At 44.2% G+C, this 17,138-nt stretch overlaps 1 protein-coding gene across 1 annotated transcript in view; it reads right to left on the bottom strand.

The window, feature by feature from the left end:
• LAMB4 (laminin subunit beta 4) overlaps positions 1-17,138 on the bottom strand; it is a 102,035-nt gene that overhangs the window by 55,733 nt on the left and 29,164 nt on the right. The window contains 5 exon segments of the mRNA XM_055301043.1: positions 3,775-3,906; positions 8,120-8,270; positions 8,840-8,919; positions 11,129-11,238; positions 13,835-14,014. Coding sequence (XP_055157018.1) covers positions 3,775-3,906; positions 8,120-8,270; positions 8,840-8,919; positions 11,129-11,238; positions 13,835-14,014 — 653 coding nt within the window.

The following is a 17,138-nucleotide window of genomic DNA, read 5'->3' as shown; positions in this document are numbered from 1 at the left end:
ACCTGGTGAGATAGGACAGTGTTCTTCTGGGGTTTTTTTACTCCTTAGAGTGAAGGCCTTTATGGGATGCTGTGTCCCCAACAGGGAGAAAACATGGGTGTGGAAATCAGGTAGGGGTAGTCAAGCTCACTAACACTGATGGTGATCATGGGAATTTGGGCTTCTTGTGCTTGCAACTTTAGGCTCTGTGGGTCTAGATGCCTTGATTTTTGGGCAGGAACGAAAAATTCCTCTAACCTTAATGCCATGGCTGCTGCATGGGCACCTGGGCTCCTCATGACAATAGAGCAGGAGGCTTGGGAAGAAATGACCATAACTGGAAGGGCTGATGCTGTATAATCAGGACATGAGGAATACGCATGGCATGGAGGTGGCCCACTAAGACACCTTTGGTGTCTATACCTTACAGGTAGCTTGAGAAGACCATGGAAACCAGGGGCTCAGGCCCTGGAGGGATGAGGGTCTAGGGCATCCTCTCCAGCAGAAGTGCTAGGTGAGGATGAGGGGAATCTAGAATGGGTGGCAAGGAGGGAGGAAGATAGTGAGTTTCAGTTTCAACCTTGGGACCAAACCAGCTGGAGGCTGCAGTTTGTCCCCAGATCTCCTTTTGTAAATCTTCCCAGGAATTGTGACCGATTGGAATCCTGGAGAACCCATGCTTGCATGGAATGAACTTAACGTAAGAGCCAAATGGGCAGGGTCAGCCTCATGGGTGTGTAGTCTGTGTACTTGCAGAGGGTCTCGCGTTCAGAAGGGCCCAGAGTTTGGCTTAATGCTCTGCTGTCACCATCTTGAAATGATGATTTTATCTTTGAAATTGTTTTATATGTGAAGTCTCTTGCGACAATGTAGTGCACATGTGAGCAGAAGCGATATGCCCACCACGTGCCTGTTTACTCACCCCCAATGTTCACAAACCACACGCACGATGCCAGTGAGCATAGCATCCAAATGGACCTACTATGCGCATGCGTTCAGTGAGACCAAGCGTGCAAATAAGGTAAATGTGCTACATTTGTGACTGAGTAAGCAGGGTGCTGACAGCTCCAAGGAGCCAGGCTCCCCGTTCCAACCAGAACTTGCTTTGAAAGCAGAAAGAAGGCAAAGGCGTTCTAAGAAAGACATTATTCATGTTGCTTCTCTGTACCGGCCAGCTGCTTGCACCAAGGGATGACTAGAAGGAAGAAAAGATAAGGTGACTTCTGGTTGCCTTTCTTGCAGCGCTCCCTTACTCATTGGTACGCTGAGGGCAGGCAAGTGTCGGTAGGACGCATACCAAGAAGTGAAATGAAAACCAGGTTGAGGTTGTTTTGTGCAGCATTCCCACTGTTCGGGAAGAACAAGATGCACATGCATATAAGACTCCAGAGACAAACGGTGTAATTTCAGTCATTACACATGATTACACGTGGGCCAAATGCTCTTATGTTTGCAGTGAAAATTGGCATTGCATGATACAAAGACGAGTGGTACAATTCATGCTAATAACTTTCTAATATTTCTTTTCTTCAAATGGCACTAATTGGCAAATAAAAACCCACTAACACGTCAAGAGAGAGACTATGGAAGAAAGTAAGAAGCTATAGGGTGCCTGGGTGGCTCAGCCGGTTAAGCGTCTGCATTCGGGTCCTGGGATGGAGCCCCGAGTTGGGCTCCTTTCTCAGCGGGGAATCTGCTTCTCCCTCCATCCCTCCTCCCTGTTCATGCTCTCTCTCTTTATCTCTCTTTCTCTCTCTCTCTCAAATAAATAAATAATAAAATCTTTTTAAAAATTAAAAAAAAAAAAAGGAAGAAGCTATATATTTCACTACCTTCAAGGATCTTTTTCCCTAATTTCTGAACAGAGGGCCCTGCCTGTGGGTCTTGAGCACGCAAGGAGCAGACGTCAGCTGACGCTGTCACTGTGCTGCTGGGTCCCCTCTGCTGGGCCACTGTCTCCAGCCACCAGCTGCTGTCTCACACTGCTCCTTTCTCTTGAGAACTGCCCCTGGAGGGGAGCCACTTACCGGGGAGGTCGCCTGCATCTGCCCTGGCAGCCCACACCCATGACTGCCCCTGGGGGCCCCCCACCCCACCTCCCACACTTGCCCCCTACAGACTTCTGGTGAGCACTCCCCCAGTAAAGCACGGGCACCCGAATCTCTGCTGTAATGTCTGTTTCCGGGGAGCCCAACCCAAGACAGTGACACAGCACACACATGCACATTTATAGAGCACTGAAATGAAATTTTCATGAAAAAAAAATATATGCCCTTGTTTTGTATTCTGTTGCATACAGAGGCTGGCCTGGACAACTGATTTCATAACCCACTAACAGGCAGGAGCCGCAGTCTGAAAATTACTGATTTGTGTAGCCCTGGAGATGGAAATAATGAACTCTGTCCAGATGTTGGGGTAGGGAATGTCAGAGGAAGATAAATCTGCATTGGGTCTTCAGGGATGAGTACAAGTTTTAAAGTCAATAATACAGAGGTGGTCATTTCGGGGAAGAGGCAGGAGAGTAGTGTGTGGATGCTCAGAGCCGTGTCTCTCAAAGTGCGGTCATGGACCACCTGTGTCTGAATCCCCTGGGGGTGCTTGGCAAACGTGTGGATTTCTTGACCAGTTCCAGATCCCCGGATTCAGCATCTTGAGGGCAAGGCCATGGAATCTGCTTTCTGAATGAACTCCCCAGGCAATACTTAGGCACAGTAACATTTGAGGTTCACTGATCTGGGCCGCAGGGAGCCAGGGGAGGGGAGTGCCAACTCGTTTCCCACTCTTCTCTTTGATGGACTCAGGAGGGGATGCCCAGAGAGTCAGAGGAGGCCTCATGGGCATGCGGGACGGGAACCAGACAAGGAGAAAGAGCAAGGCCGCCATCCCAGGAGGAGGAACACTGGCCAGGAAGCCTTCTCTGATCCCCTCAGCTGGAGGTAGTTCCCCCTAATCTGAAGTCCATATCATATTATGTGCGCCTCTTTCCTGATACTTCCCCCACCCCACCACCATCAGTTGTGTACATGGCTCATTTCCGTAACAACAATCTCAAGGGCAGGCTTCAGGCCTACATATGTTTGTTATCATTGATTCAACCATTTCCTTCACTCAAGGAGGTCTCATATGTAAGGAACGGACTCATGTGCTAGGTTCGTGAACAAGACAGCTAGTATCATGTCATACGCCTTCCAACATGCCCGTTCATGCATATGCACCTGGGAACACTCAGTAAAGATCCCAGCATATGTGTGAATGAATGAATGAATGAATGGGCGTGAAGCACCCTCATATCGGGCTAATATAGTTGGATGGCTACAAGGCCCTCAGGTCTGCCTGGGCCTTCTGAAGCCATTAGAGGCAGGATCCTGTGGAGGGGGCATCATCCTGCACTCACGCCAGCATTAGCCAACTCCCACTGCCTCAGACTTCAGGGCACAGCCGTGCACCGCCCCAGGTATATCAGCACATCCTTATCCCTCCAACCAGGGGCAGAGCCATTCCTCAGCACTGTACCTTTCCTTACCAAAATGACAAAAAATCGTGAATTCACAATACTCTCCAACTCTAGAATCCAGCTTTCCAGAAACTTCCATCTTGAAAGAACTAGAGCTACCGAAGTTTTGCTCAGAGGCTCTAGCATTACTTTGAGCTTGTGTCCTCCTTTCATCCATCCCATCCTTGAGGATACTGGGGGTTTACATGGACTGAGGACTTACATGGGTCCTACGTGGTTCTGAGCACATTACTGGGTTCATTTATGGCAGGATAGGCAATGGCCATGAAGAAATGGTTTACCTCACTCCACTCGTCAGCACGTCCACTCTGCTTCTGATTTCTCTTCAGTATTATATTGCCTTTGTCAACTATGAAATCACTCCCTTGCTGCTGGAAATACACATCACATGTAGGCAAAGCTGCGGCTGACATCTTAACAAGAAAAAGAAATGGCAGTGTAAGTCACTCAACAGTTCCAATTATACCTCAGTACAGGAGTTTCAGATTACCCAATAACTTAATGGCAATCATGATCCTCATTTCATAACCTCAGGAACGAGTCATGAAGCAGCTTATAATTTTTTATTCCTTTATGAAAATGGGAAATGTTGGTAGTCCTACGAGCACGTGTTGGGTTTTCTTTTAAAGGATGCTGTGTAGGCTATGTAGTGGTGAAATTCCAAACTGGGGAAACATTTAGTCTTATCTACTAGTTTCATGGTGTTATATATATAAAAAAAGCACACCTGCCATGCTTTAATGTGAAATATCAAGAAGAAAGTTGTAGAAAGTCAACAACAGGCATGGTGTCGAGACTCAGATTTATTAGCTGATGGTCACTCGGGCTACTCCCTAGACCAATTCCTGGCAGTTCTCACAGTTTGTGGGATTTGGCCTTTTGGGTTCCCATGAGAGGTTAGACCAGGAGAGCCAAATCTCAGCAGCCAAACTGAAGCAGAGGAATTACATTCATGCAGCTCCAGTTTCCTTAAAATTCTGGTCTCTCAGGCTTCTCTTTTGTATCATCTCTTTGGCGGTGACCCAGTCAGAGTCTCCAATACCTGGTTTCCAGATTGTTGCTCTTCTCTGGACATGGGTGTTTCCTTGGCTGATATGTCATTGTTGGTACTATAAATGTGATTTTTAATTTCACAGGTCCCCTGGTTGTTCGTCACCAGTGCGCAGCCTTAGGGTCAGCTGTCGCCTGCTTCAGAAACTCTTGTTCTAGTGTTTACTGCTCAGATTCTCAGCCACACTCTGACCAGCTGCCTGACCTCTGTGATGAGGGCTCTCGGGACGGGCTACGCTGGATTATGCCTATTTGTCCTTCTCTTTTTTTTCTCCCCCTCACCAATGGAGTTCATTGTGTAACACAAAATTAGAGACTATTTTATTAATTTTATACAGAAAGTATATAATGGAATTAGCTTTATACTATACTGTATTAAATTCTATACTATGTTAAATTCAATCAATATTCACATTTATGACCACAAATCATTTCAATGAGAAAATAAACCAGTGCTTCCCAGACTGCCTACAAATCACCTAGGGATCTTGTTAACATGCAGACATAATTTAATAGGTCTGGGAGGGGGCCTGAGATTCTCCAAGTCCGGTGAACTCACCGGCGATGCCAATCTTGTTGGTTGATAGATAACATTTTGAGTAGTAAGGATGCTGCCGTAGACTGAATGTTTGTGTCCCTGCAAAATCCATAAAGCCTAATTCCCAAGGTGATGGTATTTAAAGGTGAGGTCTTTGCGAGGTGATTGGGTCGTGAGGACACATTCTCATGAATGGGGTAGTGTCCTTATGAAAGGAATCCCAGGTTTCAAGTCAGGGCCCATTGCCCACCAGCTGGGTGACTTTGGGCAAGTTGCGTAACCTCTTTAACGTTTCCCTCATCTGGAAATTAAAGATGATAATATTTAGGTTGTTTGGAAAGTTAAACGAGATAATAATGTACATAATGTGCAAAGCCACAAGGCACTCACTAAGTTCAAGTTTGCGGGGTTTTTAAAAAACTGTTTTTAAGTAAACTCTACTCTCAACCCCAAGATCAAGAGTCACGTACTCTACTGACTGAGCCAGCCAGGTGCCTCTGGAAGTTTTACTGATACCAACAGCAACAGCATAGGGAAGCACACAATACATGTTTGTTAAAAGAATGTACAAATAATTAAACAGTCTCTAATTTAAATCCTTTCTACTACAACTAAGGCCTGGGTTTCCAGTGGAGAGGAAGTTATTCATTTTTAAAACATTTAACATCAATCCCACCTTGAATTTGCTCTCCTTTGTTATACATATTACCTTTTAATTCTTTAGGCAATTTTTGGGGCCCTCTAAGCCCATTCGACAGCCTTGATTTTTTTTCTTAAAGCCATGGACAGACACTACTCTTTGGAGCTGTATCAGCACATGATATGATCCTATTTAATTGCTTGTCAGCACCCACCCTGTGGTGTACAGGGAATAAATGCTAAGTATCAGCCCATCTACTCTAGATAATTACATCTGTTTTGTGTTTTCTTACATAAAATGATAGGAACTATGGCATTTACAGTTATATAGGAAAGACACCACCGTGTGTCCTCTCTCCTGTCCCCCTATGCCGACAGCACTTCTGGCACCAATGTGTGTGTTTATTTCCACACCCATCAAATCTCTGACATCAGCTGGATGGGATGTCTTATAATTTAGTTCAGTCTGATGCCATCTCCCTGGACTTAGCGTCCGATGTCACAGGTAAAGAGCTCAGTCCCACCAGCCTACCTGCCCCCCACTTCAGATGCCAGGAGAAAGTCCAGGCTGTTACCAGTACTTCTGACCAAACAGCTATAAACTAGGATTCCCATGACCCCCTCCTTGGGCTTGAGATTTTCTAGAGTCACTGACAGAACTTAGGGAAACACTCACGCTTGGTGGTTTATACAATAAAGGATCCTATAAAGGATACACATAAACAGCCAGATGAAGAGATACTTAGGGCAAGGACTGGACTAGGAGGGTCCTGGATGCAAGAGCTTCTGGCCTCTGGAGTTGGGGTGTACTTCCCTCCTGGCTCATGGATGTGCTCACCAACCTGGATGCTCTCTGAACACCACACTTTGGAGATTTTTCTGGAGGCTTTATCACATAGACATGATCAATCATTAACTCAATCTCTAGTCCCTCTCCCCTTCCCAAACAATGGGGGAGGGGGTAGGTCTGAAAATTCTAAGCTTCTAATTATGGCTGGGTCTTTCTGGTGACCAGCCCCCATCCAAAAGCCCACTGAGAGTCCCTTGATTAGAACAAAAGACATTCCTATCACCCAGGAAATTCCAAAGGGTTTAGGAGCTCTGTGTCAGGAGCCAGGGTCAAAGACCAAATATTAGAACAAAAGATGTTCCAAGTGTTCTTATCACCTAGAAAATTACGCAGGTTTCAGGAGCTCTGTACCAGGAACCAGGGGGGTAGGGACCCATATATATTTTCTATTATTTTACAATAGTTATAGCCTAACTATAAATACCAATATTACTTTCCCAAAGCTTTTTTTTTTTTCAGTCAACATCATGAAGACAAAATTAAAAACCATGAAGGAAGCAGACATAGACTTTTTCATTGTGATTCCACCTACCACGGTTGTAAATCTAAGTAGGGAGAGTGAAAACCTCCTGCCCCCGCCCTAATTCTAGTGAGTAGAAGAGAACATTCCAACCCTCCTAAGGGGGATTTTCATCCCTCCCACCAACAGTGTCCAGATAAAGAAGAGATCTCAGGAAATGACTTAGTTGCTGGAACCTGGATGAGTTCCCCTGTTTTCTATCCAAATCTTATCTTCAGAACCAACTTTTACATGTGTTCTCTCCTTGAAGCCTCTCACCTCACATCACCTTTCCCCCCATCACATGCCTGCCTGTGGCTGGAGTCACGTGCCTGAGAATGTCACAGGAGTCTAACTTGTATTTTCTCTAATCATTCCACATGTGTGTGTCTGCTCCTTTAGCAAGACTTCTAGAAAAATATTTTTAGGGAAAAGATCCCACAGGACTGTGACTTGTAGGAAATGAAGTAGCGCGCCAAGTGACATTTGCAATCACACACTCCAGCGAATGTCACTGCCTTCAGTGAGAACTGCTAATCTGACATCAGGAGGCCAGAGAACACAGTGTAGGCTTCTGTTATGCACCTTCTTTATTCATTCATTAGCAGAGGTCTGTGAAGTTCCTACGTACTATGGGTCAGGAACTGTGGTAGGTACTGGGGCGACAATGGTGCATGGGGTACACATTTATCCTTCCGTCTCATGGTTTATAGTCATGGGGAAGGCAGACGAGTAGATGCTCAATAAACCCATCATATCTGATAGGCACATTGAGAGAGCAAAAAGGAAATCACAGTTTAATCCAATTCACACTCATGTGCCGGGCTCTGTGCTAGAATTGGAATACAAAGGTTAAATAAGATGCAGCCTCTGCCCTCAAGAATTTCTATAATCTTCAGTTCTGTGATAAATTAAACTCTACTCTGATCTGCATATGTGGGCAAGACCATCCTTTTTGGGTACCTTACCCATGATCTCAAGGGTGTGTTATATGTATGTACTGACACTCCATCAAATCAAATCTGTGAGGACACTAAATGAAATACGAACCAAAGGTGCAAGTCCTTGCAGTGGGGTGGCTTCCTCTGCCTCGTAGAGATAGAAATTCAAAAGAGCAAAGAAGTAGCCTGGGGCTGGTTCGGTGCAACTGCGGCCAGTGATGTGTGGGCGGCATTCACATTGCCCATCCTTGGGGGAGCACCTGGGGAGACACAAATCCATCATCCACCAACACAGGGGTGAGGGGCAAGTATCAAATGGAGACATGGGGGTGCTGTGTGAAATGCCTTCTGAGTTTGGACACACTCTGAATCCATCAGTCATTGTCTTGGGGAGGATGTTGGGAGGCCATGGGCTCTATGTGTCTGGTCTTGAAAAGCAATTCCAGATCCATAAAACCCAAGGAGCCACTTCTCTTCTCTCTGTTCTAAAAACTGCAAAAAGGAGTGGGGAACCTCCTTTGAGAGGGTGGCAAAAAGTTGGTGTTTTAGGTAGGTCAAGTCACAGGAGGCACCCCTCCCCACAACCCCCCCATCGGATACCCAGGCAGCAGAACTGTTTCTCTCTTCCTTGGGAATATCTCAAGTAAAATAAATCATTTGGGCTGTAGTTAATGTCTCAAGAACATCTCTTTTTAGCATTCTTTGCTTGTCATGGAATAAGGTCCATCACCAATGACTATGAGCCTATCAGAATAAAAATGTGCTTTGCTTAGGAAAAGTGAGTCAAGACTATAGTCACAGAACTTTGTCATTCCTTTTACTGACTTACACGTTGGAATAAGCACCTCCAATGTCACAGTCACAGGGGGAACAGCCGTGGAGGTGATCTTCCATTCTCCAGTACCCAACCTACAAAGAGAAAATGCTCAGCCGATTCCAGCTGTGAAGAGATTTGCTCCTCTGAAGGGAAATATTAAAAGCCAGTACAGTTCAACTGACTCATGTCCAACGGCCACACTGCCTGGACAATCACTGACCAGCCCTTCTTGCCTGTGCACTTGGTAATGATCTTTGAGGACACATATCTCCCACTGCGGGCACTTGAAATGAGGGGGACAGGCAGGTTGTCTGCAGATGATCCCAAGCTCAGATGCGGTAGAGACGACTCGGTCCTCTGACAGCACCAATTTCGCCTCCCATTAGGTTACTTAGGACCAGTCTGGGGAGACGGTCTTCAACCAGCTGATTTGCAACTGCTTTTGTAAAAAAACCAATAGGTTCCCCTACCACAAAATCCCTAGGGATTTTTTACTTTCAAAACCCTAAAGTGTTTTGGGGTAACAAAAAAAAATCAATCAAGCGGCATTTGAGATCTTAGTTGAATATCACAATTTAGTTGGCTCACTTGTTTATAAACAAGTTATTTTGCTATAACAAACTCTGCATGAGAGAATCAACTTTGTTCGAGACTTTTTCATCATTGCAACATCTTGACCTTCATTCAATATAAGCAGCTGGTGAGATCCAAACAACTAGTTCTTAAATGTGATAACATTTACTATAAAATGCTAAAAAAAAAAAATACTTCCCCCTCAGATCTCAAGTTAACATATTCAGACAAAATTAACGTCACAAGAGGCATGACACTCTCATTTGAAACAAGTTTGTGAAGAATCCATATATCTTTCTGTTGTTGTTGTTATCTTGGTAAAAGTTGATGCCTGATTTTACCCAAAAAGATGTATTTTAAACATTCAAAGTTGACGTAACTTGTCACAAAACGCAGCAAAGGATTTCTGATATTTTTCCCAAAACTAAACTGCAGTCTGGGTCCAAACGATGTGCCACGAAGGGCCTCGCTCAGGATGTGGTTGTGAAAACTCCCTGTGGCGTGGGGGGCTCTGCGCAGGCCCCGGGCGCCCTGACACAAGGCCAAGCAGGGCACCTGGTGGGTACGTGGGATCGGCCACAAGGGACAAGCCCCCACAGGGTGGCCCCTGCTCAGTTATTTGCCTCTTGCAAACACAATTGAGTTAACAGCACAGTGGCCAGAAAAGAGCCAACGAACAAAGTCAGCCTGAGTCTAGGGCATGTCCGACACCATCTGCTGTGGAGTCTGCGTTTGACCCCGTGAACAGCCCCGCAGCCCCTGCTCCCCCACGGCCATGAAGCTGGGCCTGGCTTCCCCCCAACACTTCTAGGTCCCCTGCCCTGCCTCAGAGGCCTCCCCCTCCATATGTACTTCCTGCCTTTCTTCCCCCACCTCCTGGGCCCCATCCTCATATGTTTTCAGTAAAATGACTTAAAATATTAGCACAAAAGCTATGTTGTAACAGGCATATGTTTCTTATTTATCGGCTACATTTCTTCCGACACGTCAAGGTCACTGTTCTTTTATTAGGTTAAGCTTTTTATTTTTATTTTGTGTGTGTGTGTGTGTGTGTGTGTGTGTGTGTGTCTAAAATGTCAGGGTGGGCTGCCAAGATTGAAGAACAAAGGGAAGAGCTGGATTTGAACTCCCTCACTGCATGACACATTTCTTATGGTGTAAAAAAGCTTGTATTTGACTAATTTTAGACATCCACGCTCCTATGTTGAGCGGGGTGTGTGAAAAATCCAGGCGTTTATTTCCCACGGGAATCAACAACACATTTAAACCTGCGGCTTGGTTTGGGTGGGGTTTTTTGAATGAGCCTGTCCAAGGTAATTTTCGGCAAGGAGTCGCAGGGGCGATAAAGGGACTGCAGGCCAAGGACAGAAGAAAAGGCTCCATGATCTGGCGGGCTGAGAAAGGGGAGCAGATGGACCTTCAAAGTCTACTGCCTGGCATTTCGGGAGGACAGTGCATGAAACCTCTGACATCGGTGCCCGAGTCAGTTCAGTCCAAGTTGGTACAAAAAAGCTGGTGTGCTGATAAATGTCAACAACCGGCTCTCTGCCGAAGGGTGGGGGCTGGTGAGTGGCTTTTGCTGATTTCTGGCGTGGAAACGACCTCTAGCAGGGAGGACGGAAATACCCAGGGACAAGGAGAGCCATCCACGAGACCGAGTCCCCCCTGAGCGGTGGCAGGAGGACCCCGAGCAACCTCACCAAAGGGAACTCCTCAGCACATACATACAGCGCATTCTTCACAGCGTGGCCCGGTGGCAAAGGGCTGGCACAGGCACTGGCCTGTATCCACGTCGCAGGCTGGGAGCAGCGCACTCCCGGAGGGGTGGCAGTTGCAGGCTGAAAACACAGCAAATGCAATTATTCCCATTTTTCTTTACCCCCCTCTTGTCCCTCATGGCTCACACTGAGCCAAACATGTGGCCACAAGGATACAGAGCAGCCGGACCTGGCACATGGTTACTACGGTGCACACAACCCCGCACAGGACAGCCAGGCCCAGACGCTTCCAGAGCCCCTGCGGTTCTGCTGGATGGCAACTGGGAGGAGACGACTTAGAAGGTGTGCAAGCTGGGGTGGCTAGCACGGTCATCCTGAGTGATGCCCGGGGGTGAGGGGTCAGCCGGCTGGACTCAGGGCAAGGGTTTCTGAGTGTCGTGGTCATCATTGCTGGCTCCTTTTGGGGCAGATGCAGCTATCCTCCCCTCTCTCTTCTTACCGCCTTGTTCCTTTTTCCCATTTTCTCCCTCCTCTTCCTCTGCCACCCATAGGCATCTCTGAGTCCTGCCTGTGTTGTGAGGCTAAGGAATTGGCTACCAGAGCAAGCTATACATTTCCCCTGCAGGAAAAAAACCCCACTGTTCATGGAACCCACCCCAATGTCCATCAAACGATGCACGGATAAATAATATGTGGAGTATCCATCCACACAATGGACTATTGTTAAGCCATAAAAAGGAATCAGGGACTGACACACTCTATGACATGGGTGACCCCTGAGAACATGTCGCTACGTGAAAGGAGCCAGTCACAAAGCATCACATATTAGATGATTTCATTTGTATGAAATGTCCACAACGGGCAAAGTCTAGAGGGACAGACAGGAGAGTCGGGCTTGCCCAGGGCCGGGGTGGAGAAAAGGGCACGTAGGGAGGTGGTAGCTAAAGGCAATGGGGCTCCTTTTCTTTTCATGGTAAAATACATTTGACATAAAGTTTACCATTTTACATACAGCTACACTATTGTGCAACCAACCTCCAGGGCTCTTCGTCTTGCAAAACCGAAACTCTGTGCCCACCAAACACCGTCTCTACCCCTTCCTCCCTCTCCCAAGCCCTTGGCAACCACTACTTTCTGTTTCCATAGACCTAACTGCTCTAGGAACCTTATGCAAGTGGACTCCTATAGCGGTTGTCCTTGTGTGACTGACTTATTTCACTGAGCCACCCTCTTCAAAGCTCATCCATGGTGTTGCCCGTATCACAACTTCCTTCTTGAGGCTGAATAGTATTCTCCGGTGTGTATGTGGCACATTTTGTGTGCCCATTCATCCATGATGGACACTTGGATCGCTTCTACTTTTTGGCTACAGTGAATAATGCTGTTATGAACATGAGTGTACAGATCTGTCTTCAACACTGTTTTCAATCTTTTGGGTATATAGACAGAAATAGGGTGAAGGGTTTCTTTTTTGGGATAATAGAAATATTCTAAAATTGATTATAGTGATGGTTACACAACTCTGAATATAGACATCACTGAGTTGTATTTCAAAGGGCAAATTATATGGCATGTGAACTATATCTCCCTGAAGCTGTTACAAAAGAAAAAAACTCCAAAAAATAATTATTTGGCCTATTCTTGGAGGGCATCAGGTTAGCACTGAACCAGGGGCAGCACCTGGGTGTGATGAAAAGTGTGATGGGAATTGGCTTGACTATATAATTTATTAGCCTGGAATTTAATGTTGCCGTTAAACTCCAGAAGAAGTTAGGATTCTGCATGCTGTTCTCTAAGCATGCAAATAATCTACAGTTCCTTGTCTGGGCAAAAATATAGAGCATGATGCTGTGACCAAAGGGAAATTATTTACTCAGGATTCCTTGAGGAATCTGCAGCTCTCTGAGACCCCAGGCAGCTCTAAATTTCTGTGATCCTGGAGCCAAGGGTTTCCCATTTGGCCCCAGAAAACTCCTAGACTCTTCCTATTTCCCCACAACCTCTCCCTTGGCTCTTTAGTGTTTTGTGTTTTTTTGTCTTCTCTTTGCCAGGGATTGTAGGACCAATTCCAAGAGGGGTATGGGAAGAAAGGAGAAAAATAGTTTTTAAAAAAGGGAAAAGAAACCACTACTTGAAGACTGCTTATGAAGTCATCAATCTATGCATAAATGCATAATGTAAATTTAACGAATTTGTGTGAGAAAGTCCAAGTCAGAGACCATTTTTCTAAAGGTTTTGCAATTTAGCATTTAATTTCTTGGCCTTTCCCCAGGTTTGCTCCAGCAGGGAAATGTGAGCGCCCCCTGCTGGTACCATATGATAGTCTCGGCTGCCCTCCAGGAGAAAAATCTCCACTAAAGTACTAACATTTGCAGTAAGTTTTTTTGTTTTGTTTTGTTTGTTTTGTTTGTTCTTACCTTTTAAACACTTCTTATTTATTTTTATTGGTCTTTTTTTTTACATTTTTAAATTTAGATTCAATTCGTCAACATATAGTATAACACCCAGTGCTCATCCCATCAAGTACCCTCCTCAGTGCTGGTCAGAGAGAGGGTTTTTTTTTTTTTTTTTTTTTTTTTTTTTTTGCATCACTTTAGAAAACCCAGAGGCTGGCAATACTCTTGGGTATTTCCCATACGACCGAATTTTAGGGCCAACAGAGACAGCCTCAAGCCTTAAACCTCATCCGGGCTGGCCCACCGCCACGCTGACTTACGCTGACAACCCAAAGGGTCAGTGGCGCTCAGTGTGTGGTGGTTGGGCTTGCACTGGTCACACTTGGCTCCTTCCACGTTCTCCTTGCACAAGCACTGGCCGGCCACAGCCCCCAAAGCAGGATCAGAGTGGCTCACACACATGCCACCCGATAAGGTCCCGTCCGGGTCACATTCACAAGCTGGGGACACAGACATGCATTAGTTAATTCCAAATTGTGGGAAACCAGAGATATAAACACAGCATTTTACTCACGCTGTAACTATTTTATTTTGTTTAAATAACTAAATACGTTTAAGTAAACTAAATGTTTAAAGAGCTAGACCAGTGGGCTAGGGCTGTTCAGAAATGTCTCCCAGATCTCGGGCTTTGGGAAATGTTGAACAATTTCATTATCTATAGATTGTTTTTGAAAACTGGATGTGAAGAATACACTGATTAAGTTAGGGGGTGTGAAAACGTTTCAGAGTTATATAGAGATGCTGACCCCACAACTTTGGGCTAATAAATTGCTGTTCATTGTCAAATGGTTAATTTTATGTTATGTCAATTTCACCTCAATAAAAGAGAGACTGAAAAAAAGGAAACAAGACTCCGAAGGTGAGAGTGAGGTCTGGAGGCAAGTGTGGGATGCTGTACTGAAATACACAAAAACATCAAACACAGATTTTATATTATATTTTAAAATATTATATATTATAAAATATTATATATTTTAAATATATATTCTATATATAAATATATTATATATTTTTATATTTTATATATAAAATATATTATATATAAAATATATATTTTATATATAAAATATATAAATATAGAAGAAAGCAATATATATAATTATATATTTATATATAAATATATAAAGAAGCAATATATAATTATATATATTTATATATAAAGAAGCAATATATAAATATATTTTATATAATATATAATATATAAAAATAAAAATATATTATATATAAAAATATATATTACATATATGTATAAATATAAAAATATTTTTTATATTTATATATAAAATATATACATGTATATTACATATATAGATATATATATATCATCAAGGGTCATGAGAGAATGAGAGAAAAAACATTACATGTCTACTAAATCTCTGAAGTCTGGTTAAGAAAGTAAGTTTGCCCTTTCCCATCACAGAAAAGTAAGGATAAATGCTATTGTTCTCTTTAATTTATCCTGGAAGGAGTGTTTACAAGAAAGATAGGGGGAGACTAGCAAGAAAAATTTATATCCCCATTTTGTTTTTGGAAATCTGCTGGCAGGGCCAAAGCTTGGGTGAAGAGATCCTGCAAAATGAGACAAAGGGTCTCCTGTAGCAAAAGAGCAACAAAAGTGCCCCACCCCCGCGACCCCCTTTGTTCAGTACAAACTAAAGGAAGGATAGGATAGGAGATGGAAGAGGGTGCTGACGGCATGAATAATTTGGAGGCGAGAAATCATAACAGGCAGAGCTCGATGTGAGTATAAGGAAGAGCCCTCAGACGGTGAGAGGTGCCCAGTGCAGCAGTGACCCCCTTATTTTTGAGGGGTCGTGTCCAGGAGGGGCCGGGCCAGCAGTCCATGTGGCTTGGGTAGAGAGGACAAGTCTGTTGGTACCAAGGTCTCTTGTATCCTTGTGTTTCCAAGGGATGCCACTGCTAAGGAACTCAATAAAGATTTTAAAAATGGATATCCTGATTCTCAGAAATAATAATGTTCACATTTACACATGATTACTTTGGATGAATAAAAACAAACCCCTCCCCTCTAAAGCCATGTTGTGTATGTTTATATTACAACCATTTAGGTTAGTGAGTTTGGTGGGAAAAAACCTAGCTGTTTGGCGTATTGAAGCAAATGTGTGGTTGTTTGACAGAACCTTTCAATTTTCAATTGTTATTGGAGCGTGACTGGTAATAAAATCTTATTTATGGGGCAGCCCAGGTGGCTCAGCGGTTTAGTGCCGCCTTCAGCCCAGGGCATGATCCTGGAGACCTCAGGATCGAGTCCCACATCAGGCTCCCTGCAGGGCCTGTGTCTCTGCCTCTCTCTCTGTGTCTCTCATGAATAAATAAATAAAATCTTTAAAAAATAAAAATAAAAACAATCTTAATGTGGAAAAATAGCATTCGGTTCTGCTTAGTTAGGGAAAGCCAGAATTTTCTTTTAATTAAATGCATTTGCTTCTAGAAAGGAAGGAACAAACTGAATTCATTTCAGAAGGAGCCAAAAGGAAAAAGGTCAGCTTTGTTCAGGAGACACTCCAGAGGGTCAGCACTGAGCTCCAGGATCTAATGCAATTATATTGGACAGAAGTATCCTTTGGGGAAGGGCTGTGGGTGAATAGTTGGTAACTTTACCCAGGGATAACCCTGCGCTATGGCCCTGAGAGGCTAGAAGTCCAACACAATTTCTTGGCGTCACACAGCTCCAGCAAACTCCCATTACCAGGGGTTAAATCTCCCAAACCTTTGTGTTTTTTCTGTATCACATTTGACCGTGTTTTAATCACAGAAGACTTAAAATCAGTCAACTCTTATGCCTGGAATCTGATTATGTAAATATTTAGGCTCAAACACAGACAATTTAGAGTTTTTTTTTTAATAGGAGACTAGTCAGTCTTAATAAATGCCATTTGTACACACATAGTCCCACACACATAAATGCGTGTTTAGGGAAACCGGGTAAGCTCAGGAAAGTTGTTTTTACAAGCTCCTTATTTGCCCTTCCTTAAGAAAAAACCTCCCTGTTTATAAAGAACAACCTCTTGATTTCATCATATCTGAGTACTAATTTTCTTAGTTCCCTTCAGAAGCATCATCAAGTTAATACTAAGTGATTTTTTTAAAGGATTTTATTTATATGAGAGACAGAGAGAGCGAGAGCAATCAAAGGAGAGAGCACAAGCAGGGGGAGCAGGGGAAGCAGTCTCCCTTCTGACCTAGGAGCCTGACATGGGGCTCCATCCCAGGACCCTGGGATCATGACCTGAGCCCAAGGCAGACGCTTAAATGACGGAGCCACCCAGGTGCCCCAATAATAAGTGGTTTTTAAGGAACAAGACTTTGGTTAGTGTGAAAATCTGGCTTAGTCACTTCCAGTCTCTTTCCAGATTCCTAGATTATCTGTCTTAAAACATTATATTTTCCCCTGATTCCACCTAAGAGAGCAATTTCTTCTTGTATAAAAGCATAGGGCTTAAAGCATTCATAAAAGACGTGGGTGTACACGTGTGTGTGTGGCGGTAGGGCATGGATTATAGGTTCTGGCAAAAAAAATGTAGGACATTTAGGACACTGATT

The sequence above is a fragment of the Nyctereutes procyonoides genome, unplaced genomic scaffold (assembly GCF_905146905.1).
Source record: "Nyctereutes procyonoides isolate TBG_1078 unplaced genomic scaffold, NYPRO_anot_genome, whole genome shotgun sequence".
Classification (NCBI taxonomy): Eukaryota; Metazoa; Chordata; class Mammalia; order Carnivora; family Canidae; genus Nyctereutes; species Nyctereutes procyonoides.
The sequence above is the reverse complement of the archived record's forward strand: the minus strand, read 5'-3'. Positions and strand labels throughout refer to the sequence as shown.